The sequence below is a fragment of the Brachyhypopomus gauderio genome, chromosome 5 (genome assembly GCF_052324685.1).
Source record: "Brachyhypopomus gauderio isolate BG-103 chromosome 5, BGAUD_0.2, whole genome shotgun sequence".
In the NCBI taxonomy this organism is placed as follows: Eukaryota; Metazoa; Chordata; class Actinopteri; order Gymnotiformes; family Hypopomidae; genus Brachyhypopomus; species Brachyhypopomus gauderio.
Window position 1 is genome coordinate 28,466,355 of NC_135215.1, and position 19,997 is coordinate 28,486,351.

The window sequence follows — 19,997 nt, forward strand, 5'->3', positions numbered from 1 at the left end:
ACAGCATATAAAAACATATTCATAATTTTATTACTATTGGTTAATTCAGACAACAAAGGCCATATGACATTAGATATACATATATACTTTGTGTGTGTATATATATATAAAGCCAGAAGAGCTCTTTATATGATCAGTGGCCATTAAAATACACTGGTAAGCAACAGTAAAACTGCCACACTGTTGGAAATATGACTGAAAGATAATGCATAGGAGAATGGAATATTGTCTTGGATAATTTAGTATGAAGTGGCGAAACTCTCTAATCACTGCCTAGAGGGGGATTGTAGACCATACATTCGAAACATACACGTCACATACATACATCAAATACATACATACATACATACATACATATATACATACATACGTCACAGCACACAGGCCGAACAGAACAGATGTCACAGTGCAGGCTGAACACTTCCTTTACTACTGCGGACATGAGTGTTTAAGCACTGCTATTCCCCTTGGGATATGCAAGCATGGGTAAGTAAAGGTCCTGCTGACAGACGTAACAGCCGGCCAGGGTCACACAGCCCTGGGCGTTTGCACGCATTCAGTTTCACACAACTAAGTACAAACGGGAGGGAGAAAAACCCTCCCCACAACAGGGCAGTCAGTACAGTACGCAGACATTCCCCAGTACATCGGTCAGCCCAGCAGCAATCGGAGGCTTCTAAAGCACACAAACACACACACACTTATACATGCTCATGGAAACAGACCTTTCAGTGGCTGTTACCTTCAAATGACACGAATGCAGCGACACGGCCATCCACGCTAGTAGGAGGGAGCTGTCCCGCCCTCCGCGTGACTGACAGCAGCAGGGCTCAATGTTCTGCCTGCGTGAAAGCATTTCAGTGACCGCACCCACGTGCAGCAATCAAACCTGCAAAGCTCCCGCATGGCACAGCACCCACAGGACAGCGCTGACGGAGTCGCATCCCTGCCTGGATGAAGAAGGAGCATCTTCTCCATCTGTGGGAGATGCCTGCGAGAGTTCACTGTATGCGTGTGTGTGTGTGTGTGTGTGTGTGTGTGTGTGTGTGTGAGGGAGAGAGACTGCGTGCAGTGATCCTTCTGTGAATGCGGTATTAAAGGAACTTCAGTCACAACTGCTGCTGGTTCCAGAGCTCCACTCGGTCACATGATCTTCAAGTCCTTCCCTACGCCTGAACATTTCAAAATAAGCATGTGTGCACACGCACATACCCACCCACACACGTGCAAACACCCGCACACACCCGTCCACACACATGCACGTGCACACAGAGTCAACAAAAACCATGGGGAAAAAAAAATATTATATATATGTGCACTTCCTGACAAATCCTCACAAGTCCACACTCAGTAACATGCACTCAAAGACAGTTGTATACTAGAGAGTTATCATCCAAACGCCTGGACATAAATTGTTGAAATAATGGAAATTATGCTTCATAAAACAAAACAAACTGGGCCTTAATGCAGGCACCATAATTAATTATGTGCCAAACAGAATTTACCGAATAACTGAATGCTGCATAATATCAAGTATATAAAATATGCTTAAATACTGTTTCCATAGGTAACAAAAATTTACAATGATTGCACATAAATCCATAAAAGGTACAAGAGTGTCTGTGATTTCAACCTTGATCATGTGGGGCAGACTCATCCCAGTTCCGCAGTCCTGCTTTTAGGGTGATTCCGTCTGGGGCGTCAGAAATGGAACTAGCTCTCTGGAGACCCCCAAACCGTCGCTAACACCTTCAATGAACAATCATGAAACATCTCTCCACTTTCACATGAGAACCAAGTTGCTTCTTCTCTGTATATCTGCATAAGGACACTTTAATAACCTCACTGTAGTCTTCAGCTGATTCAGGTCTCCTTGAGTAAGCTTTTAATTAGGTGCTAAAAACATTTAAAAATATGCTCTATTGCAATTTTTGTTAGAATGTCAAAATAGAGGCCAACTCTCTTTGGTATCCTTTGGTAAATTGTGGTGCTACAAAAATATCTCCACTCCATTTGCTTTACAATCATTTGTAACAATTCTTTCACATAATATGCAAATCATTCCGATGACGACAGACAGATTTCATGCTAAATTTGAGATAAGTAGTTGTACTGAGTGAAATTTCATGTACATCTTGCTTTGTGAAGGAAAAAGGGGCATTTATGAGGACTAGATGGTGGATAATCACTGAGGGAGTGGTGTGAGAGTGGTGGAGATGGGGAGAGGGGGGAGGGGGAGGGAGGGAGAGAGAGAGGTGGAGAGAGGGGAAGGAGGGAGAGAGGTGGAGAGGGAGAAAGAGGGGGAGAGAGGAAGAGAGGGGAGAAAGAAGGGTAGAGAGGTGGAGAGGGGGAGTCAGGGATGAGTGGTGGAGTACGTGTGGCTCTCAGGAACATCTCTCTCTCATCTCAACACTGAGCTCCTCATCCCAACACTCAGGTGTGGAGGTGCGGAAGACCCCAGGCCTACCTGCTCCACTACTGGCATACTGCTGACCCTGAACCGGTGAGGCAGGTGAGCTCCTGACAGAGCTCAGCTAGGTAAACACAAAGTTCCAGCACAGGGGGATAGCGGCTGGTGCCAGACCAGTGCTCTCCGAAACAGCTGGAACTCTAAACTCGTGCTGGCATGTGTTAGCGTTGTATCACGGAGACTGTACTGCAAGTCATTCCGCTAACTGTACGTTAGAAGGACAACGATCAAAGCATGAACAAACAAATAAACATTTTCACTATCAGATAATGCACCAAATTGCAGCACTGAGCGAAATATTAAGCTGTTTATAAAGCAAATAACTAATTACGCTGTGTGAATTGCTCTTCACCAACCAATATCAAAGAAAACCGTATATTAACGAATAACACAACAACATCCACATCCCCCCCCCAAATAAAACCAAAACCAAAACAAAAACAAAAAAACAACCACGTTTACAGCGCAAATGTGCATGTGCTAGCAGACTCCAGCGAGGGCGTGGCCTGTGAGTCACTACGGCAATGACGACACAGCCGTGCGGGGGGCGTGTCCGAACGAGTCTAGGCGCGAGCAGCAGAGCTCAGAGCAGCTGCCCCTGCGGCTCCTGCAGGAGGCGTATGACCCCGTCGATGGAGTCCGTGGTGGCGAAGGCCAGGTACTGGCAGCAGAGCCAGTCCTCCAGGCTCACGCTGCAGCCCGAGTCCAGCGAGCGCTCGGCGAACTTGATCATCATCAGCGTGCGTTTCAGGTCCAGCCAGTTCTGCAGCGTGGCCTGGCGCTGGGCGGGAGAGGCGGAGGGACCCAGAGCGTTGAAGAGATCCTCGCGCGGCCCCCACAGCAGGCACTGAACGCAGGCGCGCGCCTCGCCCATGCGAATGCGCTCGGACGGGTTGGCGTTGAGCAGCAGCCCCGCCAGCCGCTGGAGGCCCCGCGAGTAGAGGGAGCGGGCGGGCAGCGGCGGCAGGTCGGAGGTCGCGTACTCCCCCTCCTTCAGCTCGGGAGCCTCCTCGAACGGGTTGGGCCGGTGCAGCATCTCGTGGATGAGGATGCCGGTTTGGAACTCGTCGCACTTGCGGTACTGCGCGGCGGCCGCCAGCTCGGGAGCCAGGCGGGATCGGTCCGCCGGTGCCTCGCGCCCGGCCCCCCCGGCCCCCGCGCCGCTCTTTTGGCGGGCCTGCGAGAAGTTGCTGATGATGAGGCGGGCGGGGCATGCGGAGGAGGCGGCGGCCACCACCGGCCCCGCCCCTGCGCCTCCGTTGTTGTTGGGCTCCAGCAGGTCCAGGTTCCACGGGTTGCCCGGCTGGCAGTGCACCAGCAGCAGGTTGTGCAGGCGGAGGTCGCAGTGCGTGACGTGATGGGGCTTCATGTGCTCCAGGCCCGCGCACAGCTGCAGCAGCAGCAGACACACCTGCCGCTCGTACAGCTCCGGGTTGCGGGCGTGTCGCGCCACGCCGTCCCGCACGAAGTCGGCCACCGTCTGGAAGGGCACCTCGCGCGTGATCACCACCACGCGGCTGCGCAGCTTCCCGCCTGGGCCCGCCCCCACGCCGGAGGCCGCCGCCTCCCGGCCCCGCCCCGCCGCAGGCTCCTCCCCCGAGTCCAGACGACTCCCTTCCTTCTCCTTCTCCTTCTTCTCTGCGTCCTCCTCCTCATCCTCCTCCTCCTCCTCCCAGGGCAGTAGGCGGGCAGGGACGTCGGCCAGGAAGTGCCCGCAGTCCTGCTGGATGTTGAAGTGCACGGGCAGACTCTGGCGTACGGCCAGGCTGTGGAAGAACTGCTGCTGCGTGTCCTTCACCTTGTACCTGCAGATCTGGGAGAGAAAGAACCACTTCACCACCTGTGCTCCAACATCTCAACGAGTTCATCACAAACAAAACAGTGGAGGGAAAAACGGCACAACTGTTCAACAAGCTTTTAATTGAACGTTCTATTCACAAGGCGTTCACATCGGCGTTACCTTGACGGCGTAGTTGACGAGCGGGTCCTTGGCGTAGGCGGCGGTGTAGTACACTGCATCTCCCGCCTCGCAGGACGGCTTGCCCGTGGTCAGCCGGAAGTGAGACCAGCTGTCGGTACCGAAGCGCAGGTGCTCCTTCTGGCCCGCCATGAAACGGTCCTCGCAGCGGCCGGCCAGCTTGCACAGAGTTTCCGTGTGCAGGCTGCGTATGCGCCCCACCACCTCCTCCCAGCTCTCCATGCCCTTGTACAGCGCCTGTCGCTGGGGCTTGGCCCCGCCCCCGTCCCGCCCCCTGCCGGAGGAACGCCCCCTGGCGGTCAGGCTCTCGGTGCTGCGGCAGCCCCTCCGCTCGGCAGCCCGCCTCTCGGGGCCCTGCGCCTGGCCGCTGTTGGTCAGGCAGGACAGGCTCCGCCCCCCCACAGGTCGTTCTAGTGAGTCGCCCGACTCGTCAAGCTGTCGGGCGTCGGAGCTGAGCGAGGAGCTCTGGCTGGCCGTGTCCCAGGTGGAGTCCAGGTCGTAGAGCGGGTTCGCCACGCTCAGATTGGTGCCGCCTGGGCGTACTTCGCCCCGGGGCCGCGGGGCCACAGGCTCCCTGGATAGAGAGGGCTCCGTGTGGGCACGTGGCACTGACTTCTTGGGCAGTGGTGGGGGCGTGGCTCTGCTGCTGGGATCTGCACCCTCAGAATCAGAGTGAAGAGCATCGTCAGAAGTTTTGAGGTGTCTGGGATGCTTCAATGGGATCATACTGGCTCTAGACTGACCTAGAGTGAAAGAGAAAGAAAGAGAGACAGAGGGGGGTTACTCAGGCTGAAGTTTGTCAAGATTAAGGTTAAGAATGAGTTTACAGACACATATATCCATCCACTTCTGAAAACAGTACATCAGAAGTACCACCACAGAACCCAATCCATGTAAACAAGACACTTGTCCACACGTGCCATCGACGTAACATTTACGCATGGGGTCACCAAGCCTGCTGCTGAGCTTCAGCTCTTCAGAGAGCAGTCTGGGTTGGTCAGACTAACAGAGATGCCAATAGAGCAAGCACAGAATTGATTTCCATTTCGTCTGTCCCCAGATCTGTCTGTCTGCCTGTGTCAGTTTCCATCCAGAACTGAGAGGGAAGGCTGTAGTTTGTGGAAGAGGCCCAGCCTCACAGGACGGGAGTCCCGTCCTCCACAGCCCAGTGTTGCGTGCCTGGTTTTCTTTTTGTTTGTGCTAGCGGGTTTTCTTGCAGGTTTTCCACTAGAGGGCGAGCAAGAAAGACGAGATGGAAGACAAGTGCTGCTTCCATGTGATGATGGGACGACGGGATTGGCTACTTCAATAATTGGTTTCCCTTTATAAGAAGTTCGTGCTCCTGGTACGGTGGCCCGTGGTGTGTTGTTTTTCAGTTCACCACGTGGTCCTCTTTGCCAAAGCATTGCATAGTAGGGTGTTTTGATTTGTGTCTGACTTGTGTATGTTCGGATACAACCGATTTGAGACGTTAGTCCATGTTTTGGGCGCATGTTTTTGTTTTAATGTGCCTTATGAGCCGTTATAGTCCTAACCAGACTTGTTGGTGTGGGTCCATGTTCTCTCATTAAGTTGTTGTTTCGTTTGTATTTTGCTTGGGTGAGTGCCTATTTATTTGAATCGTTCTTTTCTCCTGTTTTTGTGAGAGGATAGGGAGTTAGGGACGACTGGTCTGTGTTTATTTGGTTATTTCTTTTGGTTTAGGAAAGTTAGAAGCGGGGGGGGGGGGGGGGGGGGGGCGTTTAGCTTGTTTTTGTTTGTTATTTTGGCACAAGCCCTTCCAAATGTTATCTCCTTAAGTTGTTTTGTTGTTTACAAGGGGTTGGAAAATAGAAAACTTTGAAACGTTGTTCAACTTGTTGGACGAAAGAACCGTACTTGTGTAGTGTCTTGGTTGATTTATGTTGTGTCCTTTTCTTACGAGCCACCTTACACTATGGGCCCTATCATAAATTGGGGGCTCGTCCTCCTTGGTTGTTTGCTCCTTGGCTGTTTTCCTTTTGTGGTGGGGTGTGTTTGTGTTTTTTGTGGATTTGTAGGCTTCTGGTTTTGATGATGTTTCATTTAGAAAAGTTTGAGTGCAACCCGTCGGCAGAACAATTGGAACTATGCCATAAAGCTGATCTCTCGTTAATAGCTGGACTTCTTTAGTCTTAAGGTCGAGATTAAGGCTGGTGGACAAAAGCGTTTTACAGGAGACAACTTGTGCTGTGTCGGGTGGTGTGGATGGTGTCAAGGTAGAACATGAGACTGTGGCGGAAGCCACGATTGGGTCTCCAGGCACTGCGTTTGCTTCGCCGACAGTATGCACTACTGATCCTGCTATGTTACTGCGTTTAAAGGAGCTTGAGCTGGAAATTCAGTGTCAGAACGTTCGTGCCTTGGAAATACAGGCCAAGAAAGAGGTCCGGTTAAACCAGCTAGAGTTGGAAGCTAGGAGAGTTGAAACGTCTGTGTCTTCACCGCGTCTGACTCCCACTGGACATACAGGTGAGCCCTCTGATTTTGACGTTAGTAGGCAAATCAGATTAGTACCTAAATTTAGAGAAGCAGAAGTTGATTTGTATTTTGATCCTTTCGAGCGTGTTGCTACAGCTTTGAAATGGCTGAAAGGAGTGTAGACACTTTTGGTGCAATGTACATTTGTAGGAAAAGCTCAAGAGGGTAAAACCGCTACGAGTTCGTACCAGAATCCTATCGACAACACTTTAGAGTTTTGAGGAAAACAGCCAAGTTGTTTTGTTGTTTACAAGGGGTTGGAAAATAGAAAACACAACACAAATATAAAAATTGTTGGACGAAAGAACCGTACTTGTGTGGTGTCTTGGTTGATTTATATTGCGTCCTTTTCTTACGATCCACCTTGCACTAAGGGCCGTAACACCCAGCCACACAGGACGGGTAATGATAATAATAAATTTTATTTAAAAGCGCCTTTCAAATGACCCAAGGACACTGTACAATAGATAATAATATAAATAAAAAGGTAAGTGCACATACAACTTAAAATGACCATAGAGACAGATACATAGTATCATCCATATGCTAGTTTAAAAAGATGAGTGTCCTGTCCTCCACAGGACGGGTGTCCCATACTCCACAGTATTCATGAATTCCTGTATTCCTCAACAGCCAAGTGTAAGAGAGGTAGGAATGAATGAATGTTTTATATAGCGCCTTTCAAGATACCCAAGGTCGCTTTACAATTTACTTAACACAGGTACAAGTCTTACACAACCAATCACACATTGGCAGTAATAGTAAACTCCTCACAGAGGTGCACCAGAGCAAAGAAACAGCTTGGTAAACACAGCAGTCTGATTCATGGAAATATTTTCAACAACAGCTACAGGGGTAATGTGCAATGTGTCCACACGGAACTTCAGTGTGAACTGACAGACAGACAAACAAACTTCCTATTAAAGTAGTTGCAGAATGAAACTGCTCCAGGCCCTACCACACATCAATAAACATGGAAGCACACTCTCTAGATAGACTGATAGATAAATAAACAACAACAACAAAAAAAACAGCACAAAAGCAGAAATGCCCTGGAAGTTATAACCTCACAGTGGACCATGCCATCTGGAATCTGCCTTAATCCCCAAAGGAGTCATAATCTCTCCCTAATTCCAATCTGCAGATGTCCTCTGATGCTCTTATGACTCACACAACCCCACCCTCCCACATGATGAAAATGATTTCATCAAAAGCATGAGCTGCATTTAATACCAGTGCCCATCAGGTGTGACTTTGAACCCTCCCAGTCAGCTACTGTGGGACCAGTCACCTCCCACCACCTCTGAACCCTCCCAGTCAGCTACTGTGGGACCAGTCACCTCCCACCACCTCAGTGCCCTCGTACTTCCCCCAAGTCCAACAGCAACACTAACTGAACCACTGAAGTGTGAGATCCTGAGCTGGAACTGTGGAAACAGACTGGCAGGCAGGAGCAGGCAGCGTCCACACCTGTAGCGTTAGCTCTGAGGACGACAGCTTTGCTTTTCAGAAGCGTTAACCCTAGAGCAGAAGCAGACTAAAAACCTCTCAACCTAAAAACCTTTAAACGATTCATCTCGTCTACTGAAGGAAAACACTAAGGGGGAGCGGGAACTGAGAAAAGACAGATGAAGTTTAGGCCCGTTCTGTGACAAGCACATACAGGCACTTGTGTTACATGAGTCAGAATCTCAGGCTCGTCATGGGATTATGACCCAGAGCCTCAGAGGTGCCAACTTCATTATAGCCGTCCTCTCCTGCCATTTTCTTCTGATGACATCATTATATATATATATATATATATATATATATATATATATATATATATATATATATATATATATATATATATACACTGTGTGCAGAATTATTAGGCAAGTTGTATTTGAGAGGATTATTTTTATTATTGAACAAAAACTATGTTCTCAATCAACCCAAAAGACTCATAAATATCAAAGTTTAATATTTTAGAAAGTTGGAGTGTTTTTTTTTTTTTAGATTTGGCTATCTTAGGAGGATATCTGTTTATGCAGGCAATTATTACTGTGCAGAATTATTAGGCAACCTAATAAAAGACAAATATATACCCATCTCACTTGTTTATTTTCACCAGGTAAACCAATATAACAAAATTTAGAAATAAACATTTCTGACATTCAAAATCAAAACCAAAAACAAATTAGTGACCAATATAGCCACCTTTCTTCATGATGACACTCAGAAGTCTTCCATCCATAGATTCTGTCAGTTGCTTGATCTGTTTACGATCAACATGGCGTGCAGCAGCCACTACAGCCTCCCAGACACTGTTCAGAGAGGTCTACTGTTTTCCCTCCCTGTAGATCTCACGTTTTATGATGGACCACATGTTCTCTATGGGGTTCAGATCAGGTGAACAAGGGAGCTATGTCATTATTTTTTCTTCTTTTAGACCTTTACTGGCCAGCCACGCTGTGGAGTATTTGGATGCATGTGATGGGGCATTGTCCTGCATGAAAATCATGTTTTTCTTGAACGATACCGACTTCTTCCTGTACCACTGCTTGAAGAAGGTGTCTTCTAGAAACTGGCAGTAGGTCTGGGAGTTGATCTTCACTCCATCCTCAACCCGAAAAGGTCCCACAAGTTCATTTTTGATTATACCAGCCCATAACAGTACTCCACCTCCACCTTGCTGGTGTCTGAGTCGAATTGGAGCTCTCTGCCCTTTACTGATCCAGCCTCGGGCCCATCCATCTGGTCCATCAAGAGTCACTCTCATTTCATCAGTCCATAAAAACCTTGGAAAAATCAGTCTTAGGATATTTCTTGGCCCAGTCTTGACGTTTTAGCTTATGTTTCTTGTTCAAAGGTGGTCGGTTTTCAGCCTTCCTTACCTTGGCCATGTCCCTGAGTACTGCACACCTTGTGCTTTTTGATACTCCAGTAACGTTGCAGCTCTGAAATATGGTAGAACTGGTGGCAAATGGCATCTTGGCAACTTCACGCTTGATTTTCCTCAGTTCATGGGCTGTTATTTTGTGCCTTTTCTTTTCAACACGCTTCCTGCGACCCTGTAGGCTATTTGTCACAAAATGCTTGATTGTTTGGTGATCCCGCTTCAAAAGTTTGGCAATTTCAAGACTGCTGCATCCCTCTGCAAGACATCTCACAATTTTTGACTTTTCAGAGTCCGTCAAATCTCTCTTCTGACCCATTTTGCCAAAGGAAAGGAAGTTGCCTAATAATTAAGCACACCTTATATAAGGTGTTGATGTCATTGGGCCACACCCCTTCTCATTACAGAGATGCACATCACCTGATTTACTTAATTGGTAGTTGGCTTTCAAGCCTATACAGCTTGGAGTAGGACAACATGTATAAAAAGGATGATGTGATCAAAATACTCACTTGCCTAATAATTCTGCACACAGTGTATATATATATATATCTTTACATTTAATTTTTTTTTTTAATTTTGTACACTAAAGCCAAACTGAGATATTTGTTGATATCCCAATTACTTTATATAAAACATTTTTTGTCAAAGTGAATTGTTAAAAACAAATACTTCAGATGCCTTAATATCTTAGAGAAACTTTCTTACTACATCAGGAACTGATATACATGATCACCTGCCATAACATTACAATCACCTGCTTAATACTGTAGGTCTTTCTCATGGTGCCAAAACTGCTCTGACGCATCAGGTATTGGACTCCACAAGATCTGTACGACTTCACCAGGTATCCTGTCATATCTGGCTCCAGGACATTAGCAGCAGAACCTTCAAGTCTGTGAAGTTGCAAATTGGGGTCTCCATGGACTGGGCTTGATATTCCAGCAATGTCCTACAGACACCCAATCAGACAGGTCACCCTGAACGTTTTGGTACATTCCTCTCAGTGGGGATCAGGGGTCAGGGGGGGCCCTCAAGCTGGTCTGCTGTTACGTAGCCCCATATGCACCAAACTGTGAAGCCCTGCATGTTCTAATCAGTAATCATCTCTGTGGGACTAGATAATCTGTGGGTCTTAGGTACCCGTGACCCTGTTACTAGTTCACTGGTTGTCCGTCCTTGGAGCACTGCATACTGTGTACCCCCCACGACCTGCTGTTTGGTGCTCAGGCTCAGTCATCTAAACCTCACCATGTGGCCCCGCATGTCAAAGTCGATCAGATTCTTACGCTTGTCCAATCTTCCTGCTTCCAGCACATCGACTTTAACTTTACACATGACTGTGCAGTTGCTGTCTAATGTATCCCACTCATTGACAGGTACCATTGTAACAAGAACATTAATGTCATTCATTTCGCCAGCGCTTTAAACATTGAGGCTGGCTAATAAGAGTTTATATTCTATTTTATTGTTTATTCTATTAACGATTTTGCTAACGTTGAGCTACAAGACCTCTTTAATTATGTGATTGATCATGTATTTACAGCAGGGAGGATTAACTGTTGGCCAGTGGGAAGAACTGCTAGTCTGGCCCCTCCTGGACACGGGGGAAGAACATGGGTGGAACCAGGTTACCATGGTTAAAAGGTTCTGGAAATTATTCACAGTCCACTTTCACATATTATTTCAACAAACCTTCAAACTGATGGAGCTGTGGTGACTAGTTTTTTGCCATCAAAGGTCTAGGCAGCAGAAGATACCTGTGCATATATCCACACCTATTTTTATTCTCACTTTTGGTTTCTTTTTCTTACTTTATACACGTATGAACATATTCGTCCTTTGGACATCCTGCTATAAAAACAGTCACAACAACAGTGCTGATTTTAGAGATAACAGCTTTCCAGTGACTCATTAAATTACTCAGTCTAATTCTCAACCATCTTCTCTATTCAAGCAAACAGCTTCACTGGGCTTTTAAGCCTTCTGTATAATAAGCCTTGCTTACACACTAGGTAAACCCAGTTCAACAATCTCAGAACACTGGCTGATTCACTCATAGTGGCTCCTGGGTGAGGAAAAAGTGTAAAAATAAAAGCCACCAGCACAGACAGGATGAGAGAAATGAGCAAGAAGAGAAATCCTACCTCAGCTGTGCCACTCTCTCAGTCCGCAAAGTTCAGAGAAACAAGGGTATAAAGAACACCCCACAACACACCACCAAAACAAGTCAAAAAGATGGAGGATGAGAGAGAGAGAGAGAGAGAGAGAGAGAGAGAGAGAGAGAGAGAGGGAGAGCGAGAGCGTGAGTGGAAGAGAGCACTGTTACAGCTCTCTCTCAGATTTGGTCAGTTGCGCTCCCTTTTCTACCACATTTACATGTGTGCGTGTGTGCACTTGTGTACGAGAGAGGTGATTGAGAGTGTGACAGAGACAGCGTGCGTGTGCTTGCATGCATGAGAGCGAGGTGGGAAGAGAATGGGCGCATGAGAACACAGAGCAGGCCACTCCCCTCCACAGCCGCCACTCCCCTCCACAGCCGCCACTCCTCCCCTCCACAGCCGCCACTCCCCTCCACAGCCGCCACTCCCCTCCACAGCCACTCATCTCAAACACAGCAGTCACAAATTGCACATTCCCCGGCAGTGGCAGAGAGCGGAAGCCCCATGCCCGGCCTCAGCTGCTCTCAAAACCCCAGCTCTAAGACCCCCCCATAGCCACCCCAAAGGTAAACGGCTGCTGTTTAGACACGTTGCCCAGGCCTTCACTCGATTTGACTCAAAGTTCCCCACATCTACGCCTCACACCTCCCACAGCGAATGAAGCGCCATCCAGACAGCGTCTGCCACGGAGATGCGTGTGCTGGCGCGGACAGGCTGATTGCTGATTGGTAGACAGTAGAAACACGTCTGCTGCTGGGGAAGTTAATGACATACAATACAGGCCAGATGGCTCTGATCCGTCACGGATAACTAGCTGTGACATTAGGGAGCTAGATAGTCTGTGGAAAGTCTTTACATAGCGAGATACAACCTTCTGAGACACCAAAGTACCGCATAAAGAATGGGAGTTCGTCCCTGTTTACTTTACGTGCAAAGAAAACTTTCCATATACTTCTTTTTAGCAGTCTAACAATCACTGGGTAACAACATAATATCTAATCTTCAAGTGTGCAAATCAAGGCGATATCATAACACTAAATGCACCATTTAATTATGGCTAAATAAGGCAATTTTAGTCATTTTGACATTGTGGCGTTCACCCACCACTCTTAAAGGTGCAGTAGGAGGAAGACTCCCATATCACAGCCAAAGCAGTGAAAAGCCTTCATCTCTTTGCTGTGATGAAAGGTGAGAATTGAAAAAGTTCGTAGCCACACTTTCTGAGCAAGCAGCAGCACTAATGTGATCAGCAGAAGCAGGCGTGTGCACACACACACACACACACACACACACACACACACACACACACACACACACACACACACACACACACACAAGCATGTACAAATACTGTGCCTGCATTATGTGCATTTTAAACCAAATATATGGCCAATTAAATCTTACGCAGTGACAATATATTTGGGGTAAAACCCCACATCCAATATTCCAGAACCACGATGTATTGGCTTCTCATTCAGAACAAATACATTTCATCTAGGGCAACTTGGTGCTGTTGACGAGGCTCAAAGGATGCCATGTCTCTAGTTCCCCATGATTTATTCATTCAAACTACAAACGTTTCCTTGACTCTCTTTTGCACACAGCAGAGAATTCAGCAGACAATCCCCTTTTTGTGAAATAGGAGCAAGCATGCAGAGTTAATCACCACCACAGCCACCAGCAATTGCTGGCTTCCTCCCAGGTGGGTTTATTGTCCAGCTTTACCGGAGGGGCGGTGCTTACCGAGGTTGGTGTAGGTGGCACCGCCGGGGCTGGGCACGGAGCAGGAGTGGGCCAGCGTGTGTGGGCCCTCGTCTTCCTCTGGCTCGCCCACACTGGCGCTGCCCTCGCTGGGGGAAAGATGGCTGGCGGGGGCCTGCGTACACTGTCTGGTCACCTCACACACGGGTGTCAGCTCCAGCTTGGCGGGGAGGCAGGGGACCGGGGCGGGCATCTCCACCTCTGGACTCTCAACCGGCATCTGGCTACAGGAGGCAATGGAGTAAACCCCAGAGAGCAATTTCCACTGTACAATGAATCCACAACATTGTAGATGAACACAAATCTGGAAATTACCGGTAATACAAATTAATATGAATAGAGAAATATGTTCTTAAACAAACATCCAGAACACACAGTGTCTAGACTGAGACTGAGTTTAGAGTCAGACTTCATTAAACTCTAGGCCACCTTCATCAGAAAGCAGCACAGCCTTCATCAGACAGCAGTGTGGCCGCTTCATTAAGTAACAACCTGAAGTGCTTCTGCTCAGTTCAACCCAGGGAATAAGGGCTTATTAACCACTCACACTAGTATTTATAGCTCCAGGCTTATATTATTATTTAGCTTTCCCTTAATATTTCAGCACCAGGCATTGTTTGAAGAACCTGCTGCTAGGCACTGTGAGGGGCCCAGTAGAGAGAGAGAGTGTGTGTGTGTGTGTGTGTGTGTGTGTGTGTGTGTGTGCTGGCTGTTACTGCCGTGTAGGAGGAGTTCACGTTGAGGTGCTTAGATCTGCCTGTCCAGCTACAGACCAACACTTACCATTAAGACTACAAATCGACAAGATTTAGTCTAATGCAGTTCAAATGATTCAGATTAATACACTATTTAGCATGAGAATGGTTTGCTAATAAATAGCACTTTGGTATTTGAATAGATTTAGAATTGCTGTGGTCTTACAATCACAGTAAACAGCACATCTGACATCAGCACATGTCAGTAGTGGACAACTATGCATAGCACGCTACCAAACGCCCGCTATCTGAATTTGGTGGGACCCACAACTGGAACCCACAAACAATTACCACACAGGCTCTGTGTAAAAGCACAGGGAGAAGTATGTCCTGCAGTGGACCTGCCCAGGACCAGCGTACCCGTGGCACAACCATGCAATCAGAAACACTCCCTCCCCGTGATAGCACAGCCCAAAGGCAAAAAAAATTCACAAGAAAAACAAACAATTTCACGCCAGCGTGGATTTTACAGAGCTGGAGGTGCACATTCATGTCTCAACATCAATCCACTTCTTCCTGGTATTATACCACCAAAACAAAGGTTTGTTAACAGGAAGTCCCGAGTGTCTGGGAGTTAATGCATACTGCATTACTGCATATGCATTCACTGATAAGACTTTTCACCACACTACAGCACAAATGCACAGCTACAGTGTGTGCTGCTGTAAACCTGGCAAATACAGGGCTTCATGTCTTTAGGACTGAAGCCCGACTATGTTAGAACTTGTTGAGATGGCCTAAAACTAAAAGTTCCTCGCATTTTAGCTGTTCAGTGAGGCATTAATGTTCAGAAAACATGTGCGCACACACACACCCACACTTATCCCCCCCCCCCCCCTCAAAGACCTGGCTTACCTGCTGTACTGGCTCACACAGCTGCCCATATCTGGAAGCTCTCTCACATTCAGGCCTGGTTAACCACTCTCTCATGTGTACTCTCTCTCTCTCTTGTACACTCACGTTCTCTCTCTCTCTCTCTCTCTCTCTCTCTCTCTCTCTCCCTCTTTCTTACACACTCTCTCTCTTTCTTACTCTCTCTCTCTCTCACTCAGGTATTCACCTGCAAGGTCTACTCTGCATGTATCTGGACACGCCTTCTACAGCTGCACATTCATATACAGGAAAGTGATTAACTCTTCCTCTACTTGGGAAATCACATGGCAGATGTCTAACTGCTGATACTGATGATCTGGGACTTTGGACAGCACCAAACTATACTGACATTACAAACACCATTAAAATATCATTAATAGGCTGTGTTTTAAGGAGAGAGTGCTACGAACGGGATCTCTTCACCACCAGAAACGCAACTGTGCCTTGTCTTGAGGTGCTTATTATATAAGGTAAACAAACCTTGAAACTTTGAACCCAGGATGTGAAACACATGACTCAAACTGATCTCATTATTGATGACCACAATGAATGGTGATGGGAGCCCTTATGAAGGAAACAATGGTGAGACTGGTCAAAAGAGTAAACCAACATAGTGTGTAAACATGTAAACAAACACAAACAAAGAAAATCACCAAGTCCCCAAGAGAGTCCACCAGAGCAAGGTCATAGTCCAGGTCACTGTACCTTCACTATAAGGAAGCTTATTAGAATGCAACAACATATTAGAAGGATCCGTGCTCAGTGTGGTGTCACAGGAATTAGATCAGTGCGCAACGAGGCGGGAAGATCATTAAACACAACAGAGTCTGGTCACGACAGGTTGAGGGAGTCAACGTTTCACACAATAAAAGGGGAACCACAAAGGGCAATAAAGTAAAGGGAAAGAATTTACGATGGTTCACAACCCAGATACAGAAGAGAAGAAGAAAGTGAGATAGAGAGGTACAGAGGGAGATGGTTAAAGAGAGAGAGAGAGAGAGAGAGAGAGAGAGAGAGAGAGAGGAGAGAGGAGAGAGAGAGAGAGAGAGAGAGAGAGAGAGAGAGGGGATTAGAGAGAGAGAGATCTACCTCATGACTTTGCTGATAAGGAGGCTGGCTCTGCTCTTCGGGGGACCTGATTGGTTGAAAGACAGTGCTGCGCCGGACCCTACCGTCGATGTGTTACACTCCTCTACTCGAAGCTCCGCCTCCCCCGTCACCCCCTACGCCACTCTCAGGTTTATATGTGAATATGATCGTTGGCTTCTGGTTGGGGTCATCAGTCTTCGACTCTGAAAACCAGTGCTGCCTTTGGATTGGGGGTGGAGGCAGCATGGTTATCACAGTCCCATCTAAACCCACCAGCTTCCCTTTCTCCTTCTCTCGCTCTGCTTTCTCCTTCTGTTCTTCCTCATCCTTCCGTCGGCGGAAGAAGCTCTTGAAGGAGATCCAGCGCTTGGGCTTGTTGCTGTCAGCTGAACGCCTACCCTCTGCCCCTGGGCTGAGCTCACCGTCATTCGGCCTGGAGCCGGATGGTCTGGTCCAGTTGCTGAAGTGCCTCTGGAGCAGGTTGGTGGCATGGTAGGGGGAGGAGGTGGACCTGGCGGGGGGAAAGGTGCACCGGGCTCGATCCTGGGACTCGTGGGGGGCTCGGCCGCCGAGGCACTTTGGGACTTGGGCAGGAGCTTGGGTGGTGCATCTTTGCGGGACTTGATCAGCGAGCTGTCGGCGGGGCAGTGGAGGGACTTGGGCCTGCTCAGGGTTCCCTTAGTGGCATCCGGGGGAGGGAGTAGAGTTCCTCGGTGCTGCAGGTCTTGCCCTGAGGGGAGGGCGACTCCGGAGGAGACTGGGGAGGTTGGATGGAGGCCACTATCTGAGACAGCACCATACTGGCCTTCTCCCTGTGCCCTGTTCCAGTGCTGCAAGAGGACTGGCACTCACCACTTCCCATCGCCAGGGGCTCCTCACCAGAGTTACGGCTGCGACAGACATCGGCTGTGGCGGAGTTGCTTTTGTCCAGGCTGCCAGAGAGGGGGCTTGCCCTGGGGGAAGAGAAAGTGACAGAGAGATTGGCGGCTGCTGCTGCTATGCTTGGTTCACCGGTGCTTTTGGCTCTGTTATCATGAAGAGACTCCCCAGCCCTCACAGGGTCCCGTTCTCCGTCAGCGGTGACGGGTGTGGGTTTTCTGCTGGGCACATGCTCGGTAGGGGACGGCTTGTGTGCTGTCGGAGGAGCCGATCTCCTCGTACGTGTGGCTTGTCACCCGGCCACCTCCTCCGGGCTTGGGAGGCGGGAGCTCCCCGCTGAGGCCCAGGAAGCTCTTGTACACGGCCAAATTGTCGTAGGCACTGGGGTTGATCACAATGGGCACCTTCACGGCATTCTTCGAGCTGCGCGCATACGTTGGCTCGTCCCTGATGATGATGGGGAAAGGAGGCATGCCGGCATTGTTGTAGCTGTTGAACTTGATCTCGGACAGGTTTGGCGATTTGACGGGTACCGTGCACGATGAAGAGAGGCCGGCGATGGGGGAGGTGGGAGCCGATTTGTGGTTGCCGTGTCTGGGGGGTACCGAAGGCCCGTGTGGCACCCCACTCAGCAGCTCCACCTTCGGGATCTTTTGCCGGGGGCTGGTGCTAGATGTCCACACCTCCTGGTAACGGGTGATTCCTGGCTTCCGGCAGGAGTGGCTGGGGGTGGCGGCAGCAGTGCTAGGTGAAACTAGTACTGATGGAGAAATCGGAACAAGCGGCGATACCAAAGTGGTTGGGGATACCGCCACAGACTTGGGGGAAAGAGGGGATTTGGGTGACATGTGCAATTTGGGAGAAAGAGGAGAGGCAGCTAATGCAGGGACGATTTTGGAGGCCCCAGGGTAGGGTGGAGGACTCAGCGTTGTGTTCAGGCTCTTGGGCTTGGAGGTGCTCTCAGGGGTTCGCTCATCCGTGCTGGCCATAGAGGCAGACACGTCCACCACAGTGTAGGGCTTACACATGGGGGTCTTCTCCAAGCTCACTACTCTGTATGGCTTGGCCTGCTCTTCTGTGGGCTGAAGCTAATCGTGATTGGCTGACCAGGGACAGCCTGTGGAAGGGCCCTACCTCTCTCTGAAGGGCGTCTTGTTCCTGCAGCTGGATGGCCAGAACGGCTTTGTGGGTCTCAGTGGCTTTAGGTGAGCTCAGTGCTCGGACAGTTGGGTCCCTCTGCTCCGTGGACCTCCCCTCCAGCCACAGGGGGGTGCAGTCCATTCCGAGGGCCAGAGGGACCACTGCTGCCACTGCTGGAGGTGCAGGAGTCCTCCGGCAGGGAAGAAGAGGATTTCTGGCGAGGTGATGGACTCCGAGGTTGACAGGAAGCCACTGCCCTGGGGGCCAGTGCCATATGGGAGTAGTCCAGGGCCTCCATTAGAGTCCACGGAAGGATAACCATTCAGAATCTCATCATAGGTGTCGTCGTAGTCCACCGCACATATCCTCTGCAGCGAGCGATTTCGCAGGGGCACAGTGTTCCACTTCTTCCCAGCTGCGAACGGGACTGGAGACAGGGTGGCAGCACGGAAGTTAGCGAAACGCGGCTGGCCCCGCATCCGTATCTCCATAGCCAAAAGCTCTTCGTCGCTCTCGTCCCAGCTCTCGTGCTCGCAGTCGTCATCCTCATCGTCCTCCTCGTCGTCCTGGCTGTCCTCGTCCCCATCCTCGTCCTCTTCCCCATCGCTGGAGAATTCCGGGTAGCAGAAGCGCCCCCCCTCCGAGCTGATGACCTCGGCGCTGTCACTCAGCGAGACGCGTTTGCCTGCCCCGCTGCCGCAGCCGCTGGTATTTCCCGCAGCCAGGCAGCCGGCAGCAGGCAGGCCCCTCTCCAGCGAGCGCCTGTACGAGCAACTGATTCTGTCCAAGAAATCATCCCTGGTGGACCCAGGGCTTGATCCCAGACCCGCAATCTCCTTTAGCACATCTGTCAGCCCGTTGTTGTTGATGCTGCTGCTGGGGGGACAGAGGGGGGCGTACCCATCTGTCTCACCTCTGCCCTCCTCTTCTTCATTGTTGTTTGGTCCTGCGGGCCTCTTCCGATTTAGCCCGTTGTGATTCCAGGCGCTGAAAGCCGAAGTTTTTCCAGGCTCCACCCCCTCCACTATTCTCTGGGGATTCCCCTCTGCATCTAGCCCTGCCCCAGAGCCGGGCAGCATCATAGTGGGTTTCACCGCGATGGTAGGTTTCTTGGCCACGGGAGGGCGGAACTGGCCTGAGCGGGAGGAACCACTGCCTCTCTGAATGCTGCCAGCGAGGTTGGCGTTAGTGCTAGCCCCAGCCTGCACGGGGGAGTGGCTATGCTGGTTGATGTTAGTCCTGCCCCCGGTGGAGGCGTGGCTGTGGGGGCTGGGGGCGTGCTCAGGGGGAAGCTTGCGCAAGCCCCCCTCGGGCAGGCGATGCAGACTCTTGGGCTTGAAGCAGTTCTTGCACACACTAGCCAGGTTTCCACACGTGTTCAGTGAAGGCGTTGCAAGCAGACATGGCTGCAGGGCCGAGTGCAGTGCCCTCAGTGGACAGGAAATCCCTCCATCACACACGAGGCCAGGAAGTCACAGCTGCTGCACGCCAGAGGCCAGGGTGGCACTTTTGC

General features: G+C 49.7%; 1 protein-coding gene across 1 annotated transcript; it reads right to left on the reverse strand.

Annotated features, from left to right (window-relative positions):
- Window positions 1–8: 8 nt before the first annotated feature.
- On the reverse strand, window positions 9–19,991 carry peak1 (pseudopodium-enriched atypical kinase 1). The gene is given in 13 exon segments (XM_077006894.1): window positions 9–4,283; window positions 4,431–5,191; window positions 13,731–13,972; window positions 16,466–16,590; window positions 16,592–16,977; window positions 16,980–17,162; window positions 17,165–17,588; window positions 17,590–18,428; window positions 18,431–18,469; window positions 18,472–18,592; window positions 18,594–18,695; window positions 18,697–19,839; window positions 19,841–19,991. Coding segments are annotated over 13 exon segments (5,643 nt in total). The 5' UTR covers window positions 19,889–19,991; the 3' UTR covers window positions 9–3,053.
- Window positions 19,992–19,997: the final 6 nt, after the last annotated feature.